Genomic DNA, 23905 nt, shown 5'->3' with positions numbered 1-23905 from the left:
GACGGAAGACCTCATCCGCATCATCTCTGCTACGCCTCCGTCAGGGAAGTCTCACCGTGGGCCAATATGCCATACGGTTCCGTACCCTTGCCTCGGAGCTGGCCTGGGATAACGACGCTCTGGTATCCGTCTTCTGGGAGGGTCTGTCCGGCCGTATTAAAGATGAACTTGCCGGTCGGGACATTCCTACCACTCTCGATGACCTAATAACTCTTGCCACCCGGATTGACCTACGGTTCCAGGAGCGTGCCAAAGAGGTCACCCGTGAGAGGAGGTTTCCACGTCTAGCTCCTACTTTTCAGAAACCCGTCACTCCCTCCGTCTCTCCCCAGGTACACTCTCCTGAGACTATGCAGGTCGACCAGACCAAGATGGTCAAAACCCGTCAGGACTTACGCCGTGCCGAGGGGAGCTGCTTCTACTGTGGCAGTAAGGAGCACCGGATCCGTGCCTGCCCAGAGAGGTCGGGAAACGCCTGTGTCTAGGTTCGCTCAGAGAGGTCGACCTAGACAAGAATAAATCCTCTCCATCTCTGCTGCTGTCAGTTTCAATCGTCTGCGGGGAGAACCGTTATTTCGAACTAGCCCAACTGGACTCTGGAGCAGCCGGGAATCTTATTTCACAGTCCCTGGTAGAGAAATACCGCATCCCCACCAAACCTCTGGCTGTACCCTTGTCTGTTGCTGCCGTGGATGGGGGTCTCTTACCACGCCCCATCCAACTCATCACGGAATCCATTACTCTGCAGGTGGGAATGCTGCATTCTGAGAGTATCTCCTTTCATGTTCTGCCTGGACTCTCTCACGCCCTCTTGCTAGGTCTACCTTGGCTCCAGAGACATGCACCCGTGCTTGACTGGCAGACCGGAGAAGTCCTTCGCTGGGGACAGGACTGCCATAAGACCTGTCTGGTTCCCGTCCATCCCGTCCGTCCTTCTCCTACCCCAGATAATCTACCTGGACTTCCGATTCCTTATTGGTCTTATGCTGATGTCTTTAATAAAAAGGAAGCAGAGACACTACCCCCTCATAGACCATATGACTGCCCTATCGACTTGTTACCCGGTACTACTCCTCCCCGTGGGCGTATTTATCCATTATCCGCTGCTGAGACCCGGTCGATGTCCGAATATATTGAGGAGAATCTGGCCAGGGGATTCATCCGGAAATCTACCTCCCCGGCGGGAGCAGGCTTCTTCTTCGTAAAAAAGAAGGACGGCTCTCTCCGTCCCTGTATAGACTATAGAGGCCTTAACCAGATCACGGTGAAGAATAAGTACCCCCTTCCGCTCATTCCGGAGTTATTTGATCGTCTGAGAGGGGCTAGAATCTTCACCAAACTGGACCTCCGTGGGGCGTACAACCTGGTTCGTATCCGTCAGGGGGATGAATGGAAGACGGCATTCAACACCCGGGACGGCCACTATGAATATCTGGTAATGACCTTTGGTCTCTGTAACGCTCCTGCCGTCTTTCAAGAGTTGGTCAATGACATCTTCCGGGACCTTCTCTACTCCTGCGTAGTGGTGTACCTGGACGACATCTTGGTCTTCTCTCCAGATCTCCAGACTCACCGGAGGGACGTTCGTCAGGTCCTGCTCAGGCTCAGGCAGAATCACCTCTTCGCTAAATACGAGAAGTGCCTCTTTGAGCAGACCTCGCTTCCGTTTTTGGGCTACATTATTTCTCAGACCGGCCTACGAATGGATCCAGAGAAACTGTCTGCCATCGAGAAATGGCCTCGACCGGAGGGGTTGAAGGCCATTCAGCGGTTCCTGGGCTTCGCCAACTACTACCGCCTCTTCATACCACACTGCTCTTCCCGGACTGCCCCAATTTCCGCGCTCACCCGTAAGGGTACTAATCCCAAAGAGTGGCCGCCCGAAGCAGAGGAGGCCTTTCTTTCCTTAAAACAGGCCTTCTCTTCCGCCCCGGTGCTGCATCGCCCGGACGGCAACAAGCAGTTCTTCCTGGAAGTTGACGCCTTCTCCTCTGGAGCCGGAGCGGTACTTACTCAAAAATCATCTTCCGGGAGGATGGTAACTGGCGGCTTCTTCTCTAAACTCTTCTCCTCCTCAGAGCGCAATTATTCCATAGGAGACCGAGAGTTATTGGCCATCAAACTGGCATTGGAGGAGTGGCGTTACCTGCTCGAGGGGGCTCTTCACCCGGTAATAATTTACACTGACCACAAGAACTTGGCTTACCTCCAGCATGCCCAGAGACTTAACCCGCGCCAAGCCCGGTGGTCCTTGTTTTTTGCTCGCTTTGATTTTGTTCTTCATTTTCGCCCGGCTGACAAAAACGTCAAGGCGGACGCCTTGTCTCGATCCTTTCTGGTGTCTGATCTCGAGGAAGATCCGAAACACATCATCGATCCCGCCAGAGTAATGCAGGTGGCTCCCGTGAGTCTAAATCGTCTCCCTCCCGGAAAGACGTTCGTATCAGTACCTGATCGGGAGAAGATCCTTCACTGGGGTCACTCGTCTAAACTGGCTGGCCATGCCGGTCAGGAAAAGACCCTCCAGCTTATTACCCGGCACTACTGGTGGCCTACCCTGCACAAGGACGTAATAGACTTTGTTTCTGCCTGTGTGTCCTGCGCCCGCAACAAGGTTCCGAGACATCTGCCAGCCGGTCGCCTCCTTCCGCTCCCAGTACCTGCTGCCCCCTGGCAGCATATAGCAATGGACTTTATAACAGACCTCCCAGTCTCTGCCGGTTGTACGGTCATTTGGGTGGTCGCTGACCGCTTCTCCAAGATGGCTCATTTCGTTCCCCTGCCAGGCCTCCCGTCTGCACCCGAGCTAGCTAAAGACTTTATTCGTCACATCTTTCGTCTTCATGGCCTGCCCCTCCACATCGTGTCGGATCGTGGGGTACAGTTCACCTCACGCTTCTGGAGAGCCACTTGTAAACTGCTAGATGTCACCCTGGACTTCTCTTCCGCTTACCACCCACAGTCCAATGGTCAAGTGGAGCGGATCAATCAGAACCTGACCAGTTACCTCCGGCACTTCGTTAATGCCCATCATTCAGACTGGGTGGATCTCCTACCATGGGCCGAGTTCTCTTATAACAATCATGAGAGCGAATCCTCCTCCAAATCCCCGTTTTTTGTAGTCTTCGGTCAGCATCCTCGGATTCCTTTTCCTGTCTCCGCCTCTGTGGACAACCCGGCTGCGGAATCTCTCGTTAGCAAATTTTCCTCCATTTGGGAGAGTACCCGATCCGCACTCCTTCAGTCGTCCGAACGGATGAAAAGACACGCTGACAAAAAACGCCTGGATCCTCCACAATTTCGTCCCGGAGATAAAGTCTGGCTCTCATCTAAATATGTCCGACTCAAGATACCTTCTTACAAGTTAGGGCCTCGGTTCATCGGCCCCCTGGAGGTCATCAGTCAGATCAACCCGGTGGCCTATAAATTGAAACTCCCGGCCAACTTACGGATCCCTAACTCCTTCCATGTATCTCTCCTCAAACCTGTGGTACTTAACTCTTTTTCCAAGTCTACAGGTATGCCTCCTGCTCCGGTTTCTGCTGAGGACGAGTTTGAGGTAGAGAACATTCTTGCCACCAAAAGGGTAAGAGGAAAGACCTTTTTTCTAGTAGATTGGAAGGGGTTTGGTCCTGAGGAGAGAACGTGGGAGCCCCGGGAGAACATCCATGCCCCTCTTATCCTTGCTAAATTTCTGTCTGGCCTAAAAAAGGGGGGGCCTAAAGGGGGGGGGGTACTGTAGCGTCGGCGTCCCTGCCCTCTGCTAGGCAGGGACGCTGTTCCCCTCACCTCCCTGCTCCGTGTCCGGCGTCCTCCTCCCGCTCTGCTGGCAGCGCGCGCTCCTTCCCGGCCACTGTGCTTAGGGCGCGCGCGCGCGCTCACCCTCCCTCTTAAAGGGGCCGCGCGCGCCGTCCTAAGGAGTCCCCGGCCAATGGCCGGAGGACTTCACCATATATAAGGCACCTCCTCCAAAATGGAGGTGCCCGAGCAATGTTGTTGCACTGTTCACTACTCTGCTTCAGCCCTCAGGTCCCGTTGCCAGTTACCTGCCAGATACCTGCCAGATTCCTGCCAGCTTGCTGTCTTATTCCTGCCTGATATTCCGTTACCTGCCTGCTAGCCTGTGGTCCGACGGTCTGCCTTACAACTCCTGTCAGTCTGTCTAAGGACCAGCTTGCCCGCTCACCTGGGAGCGCACATCAGCTACCTGCCTGCTTGCCTGAGGTCCGACGGTCTGCCCTCCAACTCCTGTCAGTCTGTCTATGGACCAGCTTGCCCGCTCACCTGGGAGCGCACATCTGCTTCCTGCCTGCTAGCCTACCTGGAGGCTCCGCCGTCACGTGCTGTGACCACCTGCCTGTCCAGTGACTCCTGCCCGCTCACCTGGGAGCGCTCATCTGCTGCCTGTCTGCTAGCCTACCTGGAGGCTCTGCCGTCACGTGCTGTGACCACCCGCCTGTCCAGAGACTTCTGCCCGCTCACCTGGGAGTGCTCGTCTGCCGCCTGTCTGTTGGTCTTCCTGGAGGCTCCGCCGTCACATGCTGTGACCACCCGTTTATCCAGAGACTCTCGCCTGCTCACCTGGGAGCTCACGTCTACCATCAGCCGCCACAGGTCGTACCAACCCTTCATCCAGAGACTGCCCCGGTCACTTGCCGTGACCATCTGCCCGTTCATCCAGAGACTGCCCCAGTCACTTGCCGTGTCCATCTGCCCATTCATCCAAAGACTGCCCCGGTCACTTGCCGTGACCATCTGCCCGTTCATCCAGAGACTGCCCCAGTCACTTGCCGTGATCTCCTGCCCGTTCTTCCAGAGACTGTCCCGGTCACCTGCTGTGACTGCCTGCCTGGTCGCCACCCGCTCCCTTACAAGGACCGCCCCCTTGTATAGTAGCTCAGAGGTTCCGCCTCCCAGACCCGTTACATTAATCAATATCTCTATATTTATATAAATGTTTTCTTTGTCATCTGGTTTTGTAAATATTGTTCCTGCATAATCTGCCACAAATATCAATCTCTTGTTCACATTAATCTGTTAAATAAAAGTAGATTGCTGTTCCGCCTGGTGTCTCCGCTGTTGCATTCAAATCACCTGCTTACATAAGAACATAGATATAATTCTAATGGAATTAGTAACTGTTCTTGCCAGTGGAAAATCATTGTCCATGTGCCAGTTAGCCTTTATTTAGCTAACTAGACTAAATGGATGCCAGTGTGAAACAATAGTTGCCAGAAAATCCGTTTGATCACAGTCACGTGTACACTTTGCTTACTTTGTGGCTCAGCCAAGGTATTCATTTAATCATCATTACCCTGATGGTCACTGATTCATGGAAGCAAAAAGGGAAATATTGTGGAATGTGTCTTATGCAGATAACAACATAATTCATCGTGTTATACTAGATCAGGCACCCTGTTTAGAGCATAAATTATCATTTTACTATATACTGTAAGGTTTTCCGAAGTGGACCTTCGAGTCCAACCAAGGGCGGCATATTTTATTACATTTCCTGCTTCCTCCAGTGGCAGCAGAGCAATATCCATAAGAGTAAGGGCTCCCATACATACAGTTGAAAAGATGTCACTCACTAATATGACTACCCCCTGGACTACAAAGCTAAGAATGAGTACAATGCATAGTTACACTGAACCTTTTCCCCATAAACTGCTATATCATTCTGTTCTGCGCCTTCTGCTTTATAGCCAGATACAGTTTAAACCAGAAGTTTACATACACTATATAAAAAGACACATATGCATGTTTTTCTCAATATCTGACATGAAATCAGAATAAACCTTTCCCGTTTTAGGTCAATTAGGATTACCAGAATTTTTAATATTTGCCAAATGCTAGAATAATGAGAGAGAGAGAATGTTTTAAGGCATTTTTATTACTTACTGCAAAGTCAAAAGTTTACATACACTAAGATTACTATGCCTTTAAACAATTCTGGACTGCCCATATGATGATGTCATGTGTTTGGAAGCTTCTGATAGTTTTTTTGGCAACATCTGAGTTAATTAGAGAGACACCTGTGGGTGTATTTTAATGCACACCTGAAACACACTGCTTCTTTGTGTAGCATCACTGGAAAGTCTAAAGAAATCAGCCAAGATATCAGGAAGAGAATTGTGGACTTGCACAAGTCTGGCTCATCCTTGGGTACAATTTCAACATACCTGAAGGTGCCTCGTTCACCTGTACAAACAATTATATGCAAGTACAAACAAGATGGGAATGTCCAGCCATCATACCGCTCAGGAAGGAGACGGGTTCTGTGTCCCTGAGATGAATGTGCTTTGGTCCGAAATGTGCATATCAACCCAAGGACAAAAGCAAAAGATCTTGCTGTATCACTTATCTGATTTCATGTTAGATATTGAGAAAAACATGCATATGTGTCTTTATATAGTGTATGTAAACTTCTGGTTTCAACTGTATTTGACTAAAGTCAGCTGAACCTGCCGATATCGGTAGGATTAGTTGAAAGTCTAATGTGTTTAGGGGCCTTCCGACTCTCCCATGTCAGATGATGTCAGTGGGGATAAGAGTCGAGCAGTTTAAATTTTAACACCTGATCCTTTTGTTATTCGGGTGGTAGTAAGGAGAAAGCTGCTTCCAAATAGCTCTGGTAGCAGCTTTCTACTCTCTTCCCTTTAAAACACATGAATGTTTGGCTGAGCCAAACTTTCATGTGTATGTAGGAGTTGAGAGATAGCTGACGGCTGAATGTTCACTCTGCGGTCAGCTATCGTATGTATCTGGCAAGGTTGTCTCTCCATAGTTACTAAGTAGTCTTATCTCCCTTCACTTTTGAAGATTAACCATGCATGTTCACATTAGGACACAGAGGCCATATTCTCCGCATCAGTGGGGGTCCCATTAATTTCAAATATTTTCTATAACTGTCCGTACTGGAAAACCAATTTATGCAATGATGATGTCCTCACTCCGAATACATGCCTGTGCAAAGACTGAAGGGGGAAGTCATAGGCCAGAGGGAGAGTACACAGGGGCCTCATGTAGTCTATCGGCTATCATTACTCTACCAGTCGTGAAAACAGTTGTCCTATTGATGAGCAATATATTATTATTATCTATCTGGACAATTATCTAATTTTATAATTTTAGACATGTAAGCCTAGAGACTTCCTATCAAGTGTCAGAGAAATCCAAATCTACTTCTGAGCATCCCACACCCATTGTTCATGAACTATTCATATAATGGAGAATACCTAAGAACCAAGTGCATAGATTGCGCATCTTAAAACACACCTTACAAACCAAGGATGAGGGCTGAACTTACCTGAGTCACATTTAACACCTCTCCATCCAACATCACATTCACAAGTTCCATCTCCAGTTATCCCATCATTGCATTTTCCATTGACACAAGCACAGTCTAAACACAGTAACACATGGTATTAGGAGAAAAAACAGTATTCTACAATTTTGCTAATTCCTTAGGTAGGGATTCTTCACTATGTATAAATCGCGGTGAGTAGATGCAGAGCTTGCACTATACATATTTCTTGCACACTCTCTAATGGTCAACATACATTCTAACCAGAGCAAAGCAAAGAGCAGCAACTTCATGTGTGAAAAAGGCACAACTATGGAGAAAGTGCAGTAAGTAAATAACTAAGGGGGCATTGAGCATTAGAAAAAGGTCCTCTGAATGTCAAGGCCTTGATCAGATGAAAGATCACATTACTCAGGCTCCACAAAAATTAGATCCCATTAGGTTTGCCCACTTATAAGCTAGTTTATCAATTTGAAGATGGCACGCTATGGGATATTGCAAATTGTTATTTAATAGTACTGGACAAGCAGATTTAAGTTTTTTTTGTATAGTGTGTGTATTCTCCTTGTGTTTGTAATGTTGTAGTCATATAATAAAGCTAATGTTGGACTAATGCTTATTATTGTATAAATTGCAGCAACTACTATTTACTACTGTTTAATAGTGATGAGTTTCTGTCTCCAGCATCAGTGTTGTATTGTCAATAATACATTGTTAAAAAAAACAGGAAGTTCCTGTTCACAGTGTGTGTAGCTGGAGCACATTTTACTTTCACTTTGCAAGCTGACAGACAAGATGCTAAGATCCTAAACTATAAGAAATACCAGTTGTAAACTGTGTTATCTTTGTTCCTGAATAAACATATTGTTTGAACGGCTGGACCGTACAGTGATTACTCTGCTGTCAACAGGGACAGATCTATTATGTTATAAATTTAGGTATGAAAAGCTAGACCAGACAGGTGGAAAATGCACTACTTTTACCATTAAGGTACTATTGAGAAAGAAAAGCATCTATAGGGTGATAACATACTTAGTAGGCGTAAGAAAGAGCTTAAAATTGCACTCTCACCTTTATGTATTGTGTAAGGACACAAGACCTAACGAGGCAGTTGCTACCAATCCTGCAGAGGTAGTGAATCTAACTTGTCTCTGGTGTTGAATGTTGCAACTACTCTGCCGGCATGGAAGAGTCAGTCGCAACTAGTGTTGAGCCACCCCCGTAGTGTTCGGGTTCGGTTCGTCGAACACCGGGATGTTCGAGGAACTGTTCGTGGAACTGTTCGTCGAACACCTTAGAACACCGTCGAACACCGTTAAAACCAATGGCAGGCAAACAAAAACCCATAGAAACACATAGAAAACACCTTCAAAGGTGTCCAAAAGCTGACAAACTGCTCAGAAGACGCTCTCTTTAAAAAAGCCGGCCGGCAATTCAGCAGCGGCATACACCGGTACCCGACAATTTAGACAAGAAGGAATAGAGCATCACACATAGATTAGATAGATAGAAACATGTCAGTCACATATATATGAAGTACAGTGACAGTGTTGGTTACTGTACTTGTCATTTAGTGTAAAGGATTTATTTAAAAAAAATATTAGTGTTTTCATGCACCGTCTCTTTAAAAAAGCCGGCCGGCAATTCAGCAGCGGTACCCGACAATTTATAACAGAAAGAATAGAGCATCACACATAGATTAGATAAATAGAAACATGTCAGTCACATATATAAGAAGTACAGTGACAGTGTTGGTTACTGTACTTGTCATTTAGTGTTAAAATAAAGGATTTATTAAAAAAAAAATTGGCGTGGGGTTCCCCGTAATTTTAGTCTCTAGCGGAGGTTAAGCAGACGGCTGGGGCAGATGTTTGAAGCCTGGGAAGGGGGTAATACCCATGGAGCTTCCCAGGCTACTAATATCAGCCCCCAGCTGAATACCTAGCCTTTACTAGCTATTAAAATGGGGGACCCCCCCCAAAAAATGACGTGGGGTCCCCCCTATTTTAATAGCTAGCAAAGGCTAGGCAGACAGCTGGGCGCTGATATTAATAGCCCAGGAAGGGTGCCATGAATATTGGCCCCCTCCCAGGCTAGAAACACCAGCCGTCCCAGAAATGGCGCATCCATAGGATGCGCCAATTCTGACACTTAGCCTCGCTCTTCCCACTGCCCTGTAGCGGTGGCAGTGGGGTAATAGGGCTGGGGTTGATGCCAGCTTATAATGCCAGCTGACATCAAGCCCAGGTTAGTAATGGAGAGGCGTCTATAAGACACCCCCATTACTAACCCCATAGTCAAAGTTAAAAAAACGCACAAACACCCAGAATAAAGTCCTTTAATTGAAATAAACACACAATTCTTTATTGTTCTAAATTAAACCATACTTACCATCACGCCCATTCCAGCTGAAGCCAACGATCTCCTGCAATAAAAGAAAAATAATAAAGCAACATCATCCTTACCTTTCCATGGTTCCCAGGACTGCTTCAGCTCTGCTACATTGAGATGACAGGCTGGACTGCAGCAGAACGCTACCATCCAGCCTGTCATCCCGCGGACACTGAGAAGCGCAGGCATGCTTGCGCTCCTCAGTGTCTCGCTGTGACGGCATCCAGATGAGCCGAGTTCATGTCCAATGAACTCGGCTCACCTCATGCACGTCACTGACAGCGTGGGAAAATTCTCCTGCACTCAGCGCTTCAGCGTGAGAATTCTCCCACGCTGTCAGTGACGTGCATGAGGTGAGCTCATGTCCAATGAACTCAGCTCACTTCATGCACGTCACTGACAGCGTGGGAAAATTCTCCTGCCCTCAGCGCTTCAGCGTGAGAATTTTCCCACGCTGTCAGTGACGTGCATGAGGTGAGTTCATGTCCAATGATCTCAGCTCACCTCATGCACGTCACTGACAGCGTGGGAGAATTCTCACGCTGAAGCGCTGAGTGCAGGAGAATTTTCCCACGCTGTCAGTGACGTGCATGAGGTGAGCCGAGTTCATTGGACACTCGGCTCATCTGGATGCCGTCACAGGCAGACGCTGAGGAGCGCAAGCATGCCTGCGCTTCTTAGTGTCTGCCACATGGCAAGCTGGATGGCAGCGTTCTGCTGCGATCCAGCCTGTTATGTGAATGTAGCAGAGCTGAAGCCGTCGTGGGAACCATGGAAAGGTAAGGATGATGTTGCTTCATTATTTTACTTTTATTGCAGAAGACATTGGCTTCAGCTGGAATGGGCGTGACGGTAAGTATGGTTTAATTTAGAACAATAAAGAATTGTGTCTTTATTTCAATTAAAGGACTTTATTCTGGGTGTTTGTGTTTTTTTTTAACTTCGACTATGGGGTTAGTAATGGGGGTGTCTTATAGACGCCTCTCCATTACTAACCTGGGCTTGATGTCAGCTGGCATTATAAGCTGGCATCAACCCCAGCCCTATTACCCCACTGCCACCGCTACAGGGCAGTGGGAAGAGTGAGGCTAAGTGCCAGAATTGGCACATACTATGGATGCGTCATTTCTGGAGCGGCTGACGGCTGGTGTTTCTAGCCTGGGAGGGGGCCAATATTCATGGCACCCTTCCTGGGCTATTAATATCAGCCCCCAACTGTCTGCCTAGCCTTTGCTAGCTATTAAAATAGGGGGGATCCCACGTCGTTTTTTTGGGGGTCCCCCATTTTAATAGCTAGTAAAGGCTAGGTATTCAGCTGGGGGCTGATATTAGTAGCCTGGGAAGCTCCGTGGGTATTACCCCTTCCCAGGCTTCAAACATCTGCCCCAGCCGTCTGCTTAACCTCCGCTAGAGCCTAAAATTACGGGGAACCCCACGCCAATTTTTTTTAAAATAAATCCTTTATTTTAACACTAAATGACAAGTACAGTAATCAACACTGTCACTGTACTTCTTATATATGTGACTGACATGTTTCTATGTATCTAATCTATGTGTGATGCTCTATTCCTTCTATTCTAAATTGTCAGGTACCGCTGCTGAATTGCCGGCCGGCTTTTTTAAAGAGACGGTGCATGAAAACACTAATATTTTTTTTAATAAATCCTTTACACTAAATGACAAGTACAGTAACCAACAATGTCACTGTACTTCTTATATATGTGACTGACATGTTTATATCTATCTAATCTATGTGTGATACTCTATTCTTTCGGTTCTAAATTGTCGGGTACCGGTGTATGCCGCTGCTGAATTGCCGGCTTTTCATGTTTCAATGTGAGCACTGTTCTCATCGATTTGGGCAATCACTGTAATGCCACAACCACCATGGCTGTGGCATTACAGTGAGTGGCAGACAATCCCTGCATGATTGGGGCTCTAAATAGCGCCAGACATGCAGGACACACTTTTGGTGCACGAACAGTTATCGAACATAACCTCGAACAGCCGAATTTTTTGCAAATCGTTCGGGTTCATCGAACAACTCGAACACCGCCCAAAACAGCTCGAATTTGAGATTGGCGAACAGTTCTAGTCGAACACCGCTCATCTCTAGTCGCAACATCCAACTCCGCTAGAAATTCTATGCAACTTTACCAGTAAGGCACACACAGAATGATAAATTTAAAGGGACTCTATGAGCAGGATTTCACACAAACTATTTATATGTGCATGTGTCTCTTTCAAAGACTAGTCCAGCAATACCTTTACATGGCCAATACATTCCTCCGTTATTGAAAAATCAGTGTTAAAATTGATATGCTAATGAGACTATAGATCTGACACACCTTTGTCACTTCAGCTCTATTTCTCACCCAATGCTGCCACCGCCTGCTTGACTGAGAACATTTGCCAAAGGTCACATAGCATAGAGGCTGTTGGTCAAGCAGTAGGAGATGGCACTGGGTGGGAATAGAGCTGGAGTGACAAAGGCATTAGATCTACAAATAGATTTTTCAGCTTCATTTGAATATCAATTCAAATGCTGATCTGTCAGCAAGGAGGGACAGACTGGCCATGTAAAGGTATTGATGGACTTGTCTTTGAAAGAGCTACAAGTGCATAAACATAGCTTAGAGAGGGAAAGCCTGCTGACAGATTCTCTTTATAGAACTTTCAGACAATTATCTCTTTCTTATGCCACCTTATGGTTGGCTTACCTTCAATTACATTGACTAGGAATTTGGAGCATTTTACTGCTCTTCTGAGCCATGTCCTTTAAAATTGTGCAGTAAGGAGCAGAAAGTGTTTTAAACTCCTAACAAATAATTTGATGCCTGACAAATTCTCCAGGATTTCTTAGAGCAAGTTGTGAGAGAATTCTCCCATATATTGCTTAGTATGTATTAGGGGAACCAGTGCAAGCACATTTATCTTGGTAAAGTGGTAAACTGGAAAATTCTATATAAAGAAGACTTCTGGTAAGAGAGTGACCTTTTAGTATCACAGTAATGAACTATGGGTATTTGTACAATTGTGGTGACTTTTTAAAGTTATCATTTACACTATTGTATATTATCAATATAAAGAAACAGTTCTTCACCTCCATGAAGATTTGAACGGTTTACGTGTTTGTTTGTTTTTTCGTTTTCATGGAACTTTTATGTCCACTTAACTTTTTTCCCTTGTATCCATATTTACAATACCTTGATCACACCGCATCCCATATTTCCCTTTAATGCAGGTTTCACATCCAGTGCCAGTATATCCCTCTTCACACTGGCATACTCCAGTGCCATTAACACCATCCATGCACACTCCATTTCCAAAACATGGATTTCCAGCTTTTCCAGGGCAGGATAAACACTGCTGACCAAAGAATCCCGAGCAACACTCTTTAGTCTGCAGAGAAAACAATATAATTAGCATTTCCAATCATATATTCATTTCTACATAGGGATTTTTACATGTCTTTACTAAGGCAAAAATATGTGAAATAAATGTCAAATATTTATAATATATAATACACAGTCACAAAGCTGGTTCTAGGATTAAAAAGCTAAACTTACAATTAAAGTTTTAACACAGTTGGGCTGACATCCTATGAAGATGAATCTCTTCCCCAAACTGTATTTTGTATATATACAGGCCTTCTTTGCACCTGACTGAAAATGAAAAAATAAAATTATATATATATATATTAGTCACAAAGAAACATGACTCATCATTATGTGTTCTGCCAGTGAGCATTGACATTTTCTGTACTTACTATCATAGGCTGCATATTTTTGTCACAGATGGGTGATAGTGAGCAGTCACCACATTTGCTCTAGAAAATAAATGAAATCACATTGTATTACACTAAGTACTTATTCATTGTATAACTTTATAATTTGTGTTTCATTTCTCCCATATTTTCAAAATGTTTGCTCTCTAAAGAAAGTGCACAGCTTGTATTCTTGTTACAAGAAAAGTTTGCACCATTAGGCTCAAATGTGCATGAAGTGTAACAATAAAAATAGCCCTGCTCTGTTGGAGGTTTTGGCATTTGGTTTGTAAATTTCATGATAACAATGTAGCTTTAAACTAATGTTGGCATGATATAAATGTATTCAGTGTTATTAGTGTCAGGACCAGGCAGTCATTACGAGGTGACAATGAACAAGTCCAGCTGTTTGCATAATTCCTTTACTTAAGATTAAAGGCATCTTTCAATAACTAATCTGTTAGTTACAATGTAAAATATGTAAACACAGGCTCCGCTCTCACTACTGGGGGAACAAATAGACAAATGCTGTGTCTGCTTTATATCTTCAGGCTGAGGCATAGAGTATGTGATAAATACTTTTTATGGTATTAATATTAGAAGTCACCTTGCATTAATATCATCCAAAGATGATGACAGTCGTGTCTCTTTATCACTGGTTTAAAACTGCTGGGAGGAAATGCAGCTAAGAGAGTGACTGGTCTGGTTAGCTAACTATTAGTGATGAGCAAGCACTAAAATGCTCGGGTACTCGTTGCTTTGGTCGAGCAAATTGGAATACTCGGGTGCTCGACCCGAGCAACGAGCCCAATGTAAGTCTATGGGAAACTCGAACATTTTTCAGGTGGCGCCCCCCCGGCGGTCTGCAGAGGGCCTAAAAATTGCCCAAATAGATGGGAACAGTGCTCAAATGACATGGGAACAGCATGGGGAAGACCCCTGGAAGCATCTCTAGCTCCCAGATCACTGCTGTCAACAACGTTGTCAGAGTATTACACCACTTTTACGGACTCACAATAAAACATACAAAAACGAAACCAAAATGGATTTTCCTGGGAAATATGGTAAGGAACATCCTTTCCATGGTAATGACTTGTATATAAGGCAAAATAAATAGCCAAAAACAAAAATACTCCTCCACACCTTGGGCTATGTTCACACGTAGCGTTTTTGATGCGTTTTTGCACTTTTGCATTGCTTTCAACCCTGACAAATGCATTCACCAGGAAATGTCATTTTAACATTTTACAATCTTATCTGGCCATGTGCTGTGTGACACATGCATACAGTGCTGAAAAGACATGGGAACAGCATGGGGAAGACCTCTGGAAGCATCTCTGACTCCCAGGTCACTGCCTAAAAGTGTGCCCATCGTAAGTGATCCTTGGAGCATGCGAAGATGCCTCCCGCCATGCACCTGTTGTTGCAGACTTGCAACAATCACCATCCACGTCCTTGTCCCAGTGCAGTGTTCAGTTGTCCCTACCCCATTCCTTGGAATGCAAGCACAAGTATGCAGCCAGTCACTCACCCACCCACCCACAGGCTGCAATACTATACTGCCAAATTTTTGACAGCTGCTTGCACTTGAAATGTGGCCTTTTAGGCTCGTGGAGGCGGAAGATTTTCACAACCTCATGCCGGCGGCGGCCGTGTGTCCATACTCGGTCCCCAGCCGCCACTGTTTCTCCCGGTGTCGTCTCCGCCTTCCACAAGCACGGGTCCCACAACATTACCCGTGCACTTACTGGGAAGGACCGCCTAACCACAAACACGTGGACAGGTGAATGTGGCCAGGGACGGTATGGAGCCAGACCACAGCTTTTTTTGCTGAGTTGTATTTCACCACAGCCATATTCTTTAGCTTGGTGAAAGTGACTCGCCCCCTGGGCCGTGGGGCACTCGGATCCGGGCAATAGGGGAACGATGGGGGTAGTAGTGGCGACCCGGTCCGTGGCTCAGGGTGGTCAGACCAGTGGTAGTCCCTTTATAAGATTTAAGTGATGTCCGACTACGCCACCTGTGGATTTGCGGTCATTAGGAACCGCCGCTGCAGGGCAGACCGCTGGGGCTGATGGTGGGTGCAGCTGAGGTGGTGTGACTCCCCACAGGAAGAGTGCAGCCCCAGGGCAGTGTAGTGAATGGTGGGAGTGATGGTGGTGAGAGTCCCAGTACCGGTAGTGCTGGAGGCGCGAAGGAGCACACAGATAACAAGTTACAGTCCAGGGTCTTTACTCACAGTTCATTTGTTCCGGGTCACTTCTGTCAGCAGTGACCGCCCGAGCCGTGCTGCGTCCACCAGGTGTGGGGCTGGGTCAACTCCCAGGCAGCTCAGAAGTATGGCTCAGGACCCCCTTCAATCCTTCCTCTGGCCTGCCTCACCAGTGATCCACTTTTGTCCAGCTGCCGCGGATCTGCGCGGGTAAACGTGGGCCCCGTTCCCCGCTGTCCTTTATGGTGCCTTCCTAGCAGGTTTGATGAGGTGCTGCACCAATAAATGGTCACAGCCTCCGGTCTTTGGCTGAGGGTTGTTTCTCCTCCACCAACTTGGGATCCGGTTCCCTTAATCTGCCTGACCCTTCACCCGGTATTCTCGTGGGTTCTTAGGGTCCCTTCCACCTTCTTGTTCCTGAGCCCCTCTGTTACTCTGTCTCTTCTTCTCCTCTTTTCTGTTCCTCCTTCTTCTCCTTTCTCGTGGAGCTGGGCTGAGAAGGAACCACAGCTCCCCTTCACCTCCTCTCTCGCTCCACTCTCCTCCTCGACCTTTCTCTAGGCCCACTCTGGAGTAGAGCTCCTACAGAGCCTCTACTCCCTGTCTTCTCCTCTCTCTGCACAGACTGACTCTCTGTCCTAAGATGGTGCCCACCTTTTATACCTCCCTCTAGCCATGAGCCCAGGTGACCAGCAACCAATGGGCTCCTACCTACGCTCAGGAACCAACCCCTATCTGCTCCTACATCACTGGGTTTTCCTCCCCCCCTCCCCACTCCAGCCAGGGACATGGTCTGTCGTACCTGCATTTCTGTCTAATGGGAGTACCGTTGAGCTGTCCCTTGGAAATGGGGTGAGTGTGCTGTACGCAGCTAACTGAGCCCTGGTCCATACTCCATCCTTACCTGGGAGTGGAGTACCACACCTCTGGCAGAGGTGCAATACCCCATATCTACCCAGCTGTCATTTCTCCCAGGAAGTCTTCTAAAGCTGCTTTCACTTGAAATGTGGCCTTTTAGGCTCGTGGAGGCGGAAGCTTTTCACAACCACATGCCTTGTGTCCATACTCGGTCCCCAGCCGCCACTATTTCTCCCGGTGTTGTCTCCGCCTTCTACAAGCGCGGGTCCCTGAACATTACTGCTGGTACTTTTCTGTGGGAATCTGCTTGCCTCCTACCAGCCTGGAATATTTCCAGTAAACTATGGTACGACACCATGGTATTAGCACTGCCCCCAGTACCAGTAGCGAAGCCTTCCCCAATTTCCTTCTCAGGAATTTTATTTGGTAGACTGAGTGGCTGCCCAAATACATTAGTTTCTCACAAAGGAGCTGAAGATAGAGTGGCAGTAGGTGCAAGTTTCTCCACCCTGTTAGATATCAGAGGGTGAACGGCAGCACATTGGATCAGTGGTTAGCACTGAAGCCTTGCAGCGCTGAGATCCTGGGTTCAAATCCCAGCAAGGACAACATCTGCAAGGATTTTGTATGTTCTCCCCATGTTTGCGTGGGTTTCCACTTCAGTAAAAAAGCAGCCATACAGTGACAGGGAACCTTCCCACACACTTTTCTTAGCCAGGACTGCTTCTCGGCAGGGTTGGACGGTCCTACCAGAGAATCCTCTGGTGTGCCCTGGCTTCTACTTCAGGAGAGTTCATGATAGCACTAACTTTGCAGCTGCTATGGGGCTCTTGAGCAGGGGAGAAAGGTGAGCCCTCAGAATCAAATCCTCTGGTGGGCCCAATGTTTTTCAATCTGAAACAGCTTCTCAGTGGGAGTTGTATTTCACCACAGCCATATTCTTTAGCTCGGTGAAAGGACTGGCATAGAGGGAAACCACATCTACTCCAGCTGTCATTTCTCCGTCACCAGGTTCCGCCCATTGTCACACACGATCATGCCTGGCTGTATGTTCAGCGGTGAGAGCCACAGATCAAGCTGCTGTGTTACAGCTTTCAACAACTCTGCAGCGGTGGGCGGTTTGTCACCTAAGCATTAAGCATGTTATCTTCAGCACAGCCTGTTGCCACTTGGCCAAGGCAGTGCTGCAGTGCTTTCAGCTTGTGACTGATTTTCTCATTTCAGAGATGGAGGAGGTGGTGCAGGAGCTGAACAATGTGATTACATTGAGGTTACATTGGTGACTCTGTTTTTATACTAAAGAAAGATCCTAATGTTTTTTTTTACGTTATTTTTTAAGGCAAATGCATTCACCGGGAAATGTCATTTTAACATTTTACAACCTTATCTGGCAATATGATGTGTGACACATCATCAGACACATCCTGTTTCATTGATGATGGAGGGACTATGAAAGACACATAGAGCAGGGCCACAGTAACGAGTATGACATGTTCCCATTAGAAAGGAGAGAGTCTGCTATACAGTTAAAGGGTATGCAGTGAGTCCAACGGCTGACCAAATATAGGAAAAACCCCACTAACAATTTAAAGAGACATAGAGCAGGGCCACAGTAATGACAAATTCCCATTAGAAAGGAGAGAGTCTGCTATACAGTTATAGGGTATGCAGTGAGTCCAATGGCAAATTTAGGAAAAACCCCACTAAGAATTTAAAGACACATAGAGCAGGGCCACAGTAACAAGTACGACATATTCCTATTAGAAAGGAGAGGGTCTGCTATACAGTTATAGGGTATGCAGTGAGTCCAACGGCTGACCAAATATAGGAAAAACCCCACTAACAATTTAAAGAGACATAGAGCAGGGCCACAGTAACGACAAATTCCCATTAGAAAAGAGAGAGTCTCCCATAGTGTTGGCCTATGCAGTGAATGCAAGGGCTGCCAAAAATTTGGAGGCACTTCAATGCCCCTTGGAAGAGACGTGGAGGAGGGCCTCATAAAAAAATGTTCCCATTAGAAAGGAGCGGGCCTCCTATACTTGTAATGCCCATGCACTAAGTGTATGGGCTGACAAACATTTACCCCTGGGGTGTATACATGAACATACTGTATAAATTTTTTTTTTTTACGGGCATCATAAACACCCTTTAAAAAAATTATGTGGATGTTGCATCACGGACCACAGTCATCCTGGTGATATGGTGGTGGAGGATGAGGAGAAGGAGGACAAGAGCAAATAGCCAAAATCATGAAGCGTATACCCATGTGTGGGTGTGAAAAGGTGCATGGGAATACACCTCCCAAGAAAAGACACTGGATGTTACGCTGCTATCATTCGGTGGTGTTGAGAAGTCTGGCCCAATCCAGCCCTTGTTCATTTTTATAAGAGTCAGCCTGTCAGCATTTTCAGTTAACAGGTGGATGCGCTTATCAGTTATAATTCCACCAGCGGCACTAAAAACCCGCTCTGATAAAACGCTGGTGGCAGGGCAGGCCAGGACCTCCAAGGCATAGAGAGCCAGTTCATTCCACGTATTTAGCTTGGATACCCAATAATTATAAGGCACAGAGGAATCACGGAGGACATTGGTACGGTTGGCAAGGTACTCCCTCAGCATCTTCCAAAACTTTGCACTCCTTGTGAGAGTACCCCGTGTCTCAGGGCCTGTGCGATGGGAGGGTCTGAGAAAACTCTCCCAGAAATTTGATAGTGTTCCCCTGCCGCTGCTGGATTGAAATTGTGCCTCTCTCGCCTCTACTCCTTGGTTGTCCAACGAAGTGTTCCCTCTGCCGCCAGCGTTTTCAGATGGGAATTTTTTTAATAGTTCCGCAACAAGGGCCTTCTGGTACAGCCCCATTTTTGTAGACCTGTCCGGCTCAGGAATAAGAGATATAAAGTTCTCCTTGTAGCGTGGGTCTAGAAGTGTCACCAACCAGTAATGACTGTCACCCAAAATTTTGAGAACGCGAAGGTCATGGGAAAGGCAGTGTAATGTAAACTCAGCCATGCGTGCCAGACTACTAACAGGCAAGACTTCCGTGTCCTCTTCAAGAGGATGACTGACCATGCTCTCCTCCTCCTCCTCTCTGTCCTCTGGCCATCCACGCTGAACAGATGGTATGACAGCTGTGCAGGTAGTACCGTCTATCGTGCATGAAACTAGCTCCTGTCCTTTCTCCTCCTCCTCTCCCTCATTTTCACCCAATCCACGTTGGGATGAGATGAGGCTGGGCTGTGTGTAATCACCCTGTATGGTTCCTTGCTCCATCTCATCGTGCTCCGCCTGCAATGCATCCTCTTTGATTGTGAGCAGAGAGCATTTCAGAAGACAGAAAAGCAGGATGGTGATGCTAATTATGGCGTCATCGCCGCTCACCATCTTGGTGGAGTCCTCAAAGTTTTGGAGGATGGTACATATGTCTGACATCCATGTCCACTCCTGAGGTCTTATGTGTGGAGTCTGAACTGAATACCGACGGCCTTGTTGATGCTGGTACTCAACAACTGCCCTCTTCTGCTCACAAATCCTTCCCAACATCTGCAGTGTAGAGTTCCAATGCGTGGGGACATCACACACCAGTCTGTGAGCTGGAAACTGCAAACGCTGCTGAAACACGGCAAGGGCGGCGAAAGCTGTAGCTGACTTTCTAAAATGGGCACACAGGTGGCGTACTTTAAGAAGCAGCTCCGGGTAGGATTTGAGAAACCGCTGAACCATGAGGTTAAGCACATGGGCCAGGCATGGTACGTGTGTGAGCTCGCCTCAGAGCCGCCACTAGGTTCCCGCCATTGTCACGCACGACCATGCCTGGCTGAAAGTTCAGCGGTGTGAGCCACAGATCTGCCTGCTCTTTCAGAGCTGTCCACAACTCTTCAGCATTGTGCGGTTTGTCACCTAAGCATATTAGCTTCAGCACAGCCTGTTGCCGCTTGGCCGAGGCAGTGCTGAAGTGCTTCCAGCTTGTGACTGATGTGGTAATTTCGGAGATGGAGGCTGAAGAGGAGGAAGAGGCTGAGGAGGATGAGGTGCTGGAGCTGTAGACAGTGGGGGCAACCCTGATTGACCTAGGACCCGCAATCCTTGGTGTCGGGAGGACGTGTTCCGTCCCAAGGTCCGACTGGGTCCCGGCTTCCACTATGTCAACACAGTGTGCCGTCAGCGAGATGTACCGTCCCTGCCCACAAGCACTTGTCCACGTGTCCGTGGTTAGGTGGACTTTCCCGGTAATTGCGTTGTTGAGGGCACGGCTAATGTTTTGGGACACGTGCTTGTGTATTGCGGGGGACGGCACACCGGGAGAAATAGTGGCGGCGGGGGACCGAGTACCGAGGGATGGCCGCCGCCATCAGGTTGCGGAATACTTCCGTCTCCACAAGCCTAAAAGGCAACATTTCGAGCGCAAGCAGTCGTGAAATTTTAGAATTTAGTAGTGTGGCCTGTGGGGCGTTGGCTGCATATTTGCGCTTGCGTTCCAAGGACTGGGGTATGGACAACTAAATGCTGCGCTGGGACAAGGACATGGACGTGCTTCCTGATGCTGCTACTTGAGAGTGTGCAACGACAGGTGCAGGGCAGGAGGCATCTTCGCATGCACCATGGACAGGGGATTGGCTTGCATGCACAACAGCGGAAGAAGCAATGGTGTCACCTGCAGACACTGTTCCTGGACCCTGGGGTTCAGCCCACAAAGTCGGGTGCTTTGCTGCAATGTGCCTGATCATGCTGGTGGTGGTCAGGCTGGTCGTTTTGCCACCCCTGCTGATGCTGGCCTGGCAGGTGGTGCAAATGGCCTTTTTGGGGTTATCAGCAGAGTCTTTGGTTGTTTTTTAGACTCGGGAAGACCTAACAGTTGTACTGGCAACTTCCTCCGTGTTGGTGTTACGGGGAACAGTTGCCTGCCTTCTGTCTGCGGCCACCACACTGCTTCTTCCTGCCTGTTGAGGTGCTCTGCCTCCCTCCCACTGTGTGCTGCTGTGCTCGCTCTGCATGTCCTCCTGCCAGGTTGGGTCAGTTACTATATCATCCACTACCTCGTCTTACATTTCCGCACCCTGGTCCTCCTCCTGACTTTCTGGCAATTGTGTCTCATCATCGGCCACCTCTTGTGACACTTTCCCACCGTCACCTTCGTGTGACAGTGGCTGCTCAAATATTTGGGCATCGCTACACGAGATCTCCTCTTGCCCCGCTTCAAGTGGACCGGGCGAGAGGCCCGAATCTATAAATGTAAAAGTGAACAGCTCTTCAGAGTGTCCAAGTGTGGGATCAGTTGTCTCCAGGCACTCGGCATGGTGGGAGGAAGGAGGATCAGGGTGAGGAATATGCGGTCCAGACTCACGGCTACTGAGACTTGACCATATGGAAGACAGGGTGGTGGTGGTGGCTAAGTGACTGGAAGCATTATCCGCTATCCAACCAACAACCTTTTGACACTGCTCTGGGTTCAATAGTGGTGTGCTGGGGTCCCCTAGGAATTGGGACAGGAAGGTCAGGCGAGAAGATGTAGGTGTTAATTGTGGCACAATTTCAGCTGCCCACGGCCTTGTCCTCGGCCTCTGCATGCACCATCACCATCACGTCCAGTTCCCCGTCCTTTGCCACTTGCCTTGCCCATTTTAAATGGAGGACAGTATCTTCCACGCTCACTACAAATGACTGAGTTTGGAGCGAACTTATATGTGATCCGTGTGACGGAGAAAACAGAGTTTTAAATACCTGGCCTGTAGGTAAGTAGTTTGAACAGTAAACTGGTGTGAATTGCTTCACTGACACACTGCCGTTTCTGGCCTCCATTAAAAATTTCTTTCAGTATTTTATGACAACGTACAGTGCCTACAAGTAGTATTCAACCCCCTGCAGATTTAGCTGGTTTGATAAGATGCAAATAAGTTAGAGCCTTCAAACTGCAAACGAGAGTAGGTTTTATGAACAGAAGCATAAATCTTACAAACCAAAAAGTTATGTTGCTCCGTTTAATTTTATTAAATTTTAAACATAAAAGTGCGGGTCAATTATTATACAACCCCTATGTTTAATATTTTGTGGAATAACCCTTGTTTGCAATTACAGATAATAATCGTCTTTTATAAGACCTGATCAGGCCGGCACAGGTCTGTGGAGTTATCTTGGCCCACTCCTCCATGCAGATCTTCTCCAAGTTATCTAGGTTCTTTGGGTGTCTCATGTGGACTTTATTCTTGAGCTCCTTCCACAAGTTTTCAATTGGGTTAAGGTCAGGAGACTGACTAGGCCACTCCAACACCTTGTCTTTTTCCCTCTTGAACCAGGACTTGGTTTTCTTGGCTGTGTGCTTTGGGTCGTTGTCTTGTTGGAAGATGAAATTACGACCCATCTTAAGATCCTTGATGGAGGAGCGGAGGTTCTTGGCCAAAATCTCCAGGTAGGCCGTGCTATCCATCTTCCCATGGATGCGGACCAGATGGCCAGGCCCCTTGGCTGAGAAACAGCCCCACAGCATGATGCTGCTACCACCATGCTTGACTGTAGGGATGGTATTCTTGGGGTCGTATGCAGTGCCATCCAGTCTCCAAACGTCACGTGTGTGGTTGGCACCAAAGATCTCGATCTTGGTCTCATCAGACCATAGAACCTTGAACCAGTCTGTCTCAGAGTCCTCCAAGTGATCATGAGCAAACTGTAGACGAGCCTTGACATGACGCTTTGAAAGTAAAGGTACCATACAGGCTCGTCTGGAACGGAGACCATTGCGGTGGAGTACGTTACTTATGGTATTGACTGAAACCAATGTCCCCAATGCCATGAGATCTTCCCGGAGCTCCTTCCTTGATCTTCCCGGAGCTCCTTCCTTGTTGTCCTTGGGTTAGCCTTGACTCTTCGGACAAGCCTGGCCTCGGCACGGGAGGACACTTTCAAAGGCTGTCCAGGCCGTGGAAGGCTAACAGTAGTTCCATAAGCCTTCCACTTACGGATGATGCTCCCAACAGTGGAGACAGGTAGGCCCAACTCCTTGGAAAGGGTTTTGTACCCCTTGCCAGCCTTGTGACCCTCCACGATCTTGTCTCTGATGGCCTTGGAATGCTCCTTTGTCTTTCTCATGTTGACCATGTCTGAGTGCTGTTCACAAGTTTGGGGAGGGTCTTAAATAGTCAGAAAAGGCTGGCAAAAGAGATCTTTAATCCACACATGTGAAGCTCATTATTCTTGGTGCCTGAACTACTTCTTAATACTTTAGGGGGACCAAACAGAATTCTTGTGGTTTGAGGGGTTGAATAATAAATGACACTCTGAATTAACTTTTAACGTTTTAAAAAAACAAACAAAAAAAAAACAAAAACAAAATTTGCTGCAGTGCATTTCCCACTTCCAGACTGATCTACAGTACAAA

At 47.4% G+C, this 23905-nt stretch overlaps 1 protein-coding gene across 1 annotated transcript in view; it reads right to left on the bottom strand.

Moving 5' to 3' along the window:
• The window catches only part of STAB2 (stabilin 2), a 332513-nt gene that overhangs the window by 95200 nt on the left and 213408 nt on the right, over positions 1–23905 (bottom strand). The window contains exons 36-39 of the mRNA XM_073651531.1: positions 13467–13526; positions 13267–13362; positions 12904–13099; positions 7310–7405 (exon numbers count right to left, since the gene is read on the bottom strand). Coding sequence (XP_073507632.1) covers positions 7310–7405; positions 12904–13099; positions 13267–13362; positions 13467–13526 — 448 coding nt within the window. The remainder of the gene's footprint in view (positions 1–7309; positions 7406–12903; positions 13100–13266; positions 13363–13466; positions 13527–23905) is intronic.

The sequence above is a fragment of the Phyllobates terribilis genome, unplaced genomic scaffold, assembly GCF_046119375.1.
Source record: "Phyllobates terribilis strain yellow unplaced genomic scaffold, ASM4611937v1 Scaffold_11__3_contigs__length_659146591, whole genome shotgun sequence".
Lineage (NCBI taxonomy): Eukaryota > Metazoa > Chordata > Amphibia > Anura > Dendrobatidae > Phyllobates > Phyllobates terribilis.
Note: the sequence above shows the minus strand (reverse complement) of the source record. Positions and strands in the feature narration are given on the sequence as shown.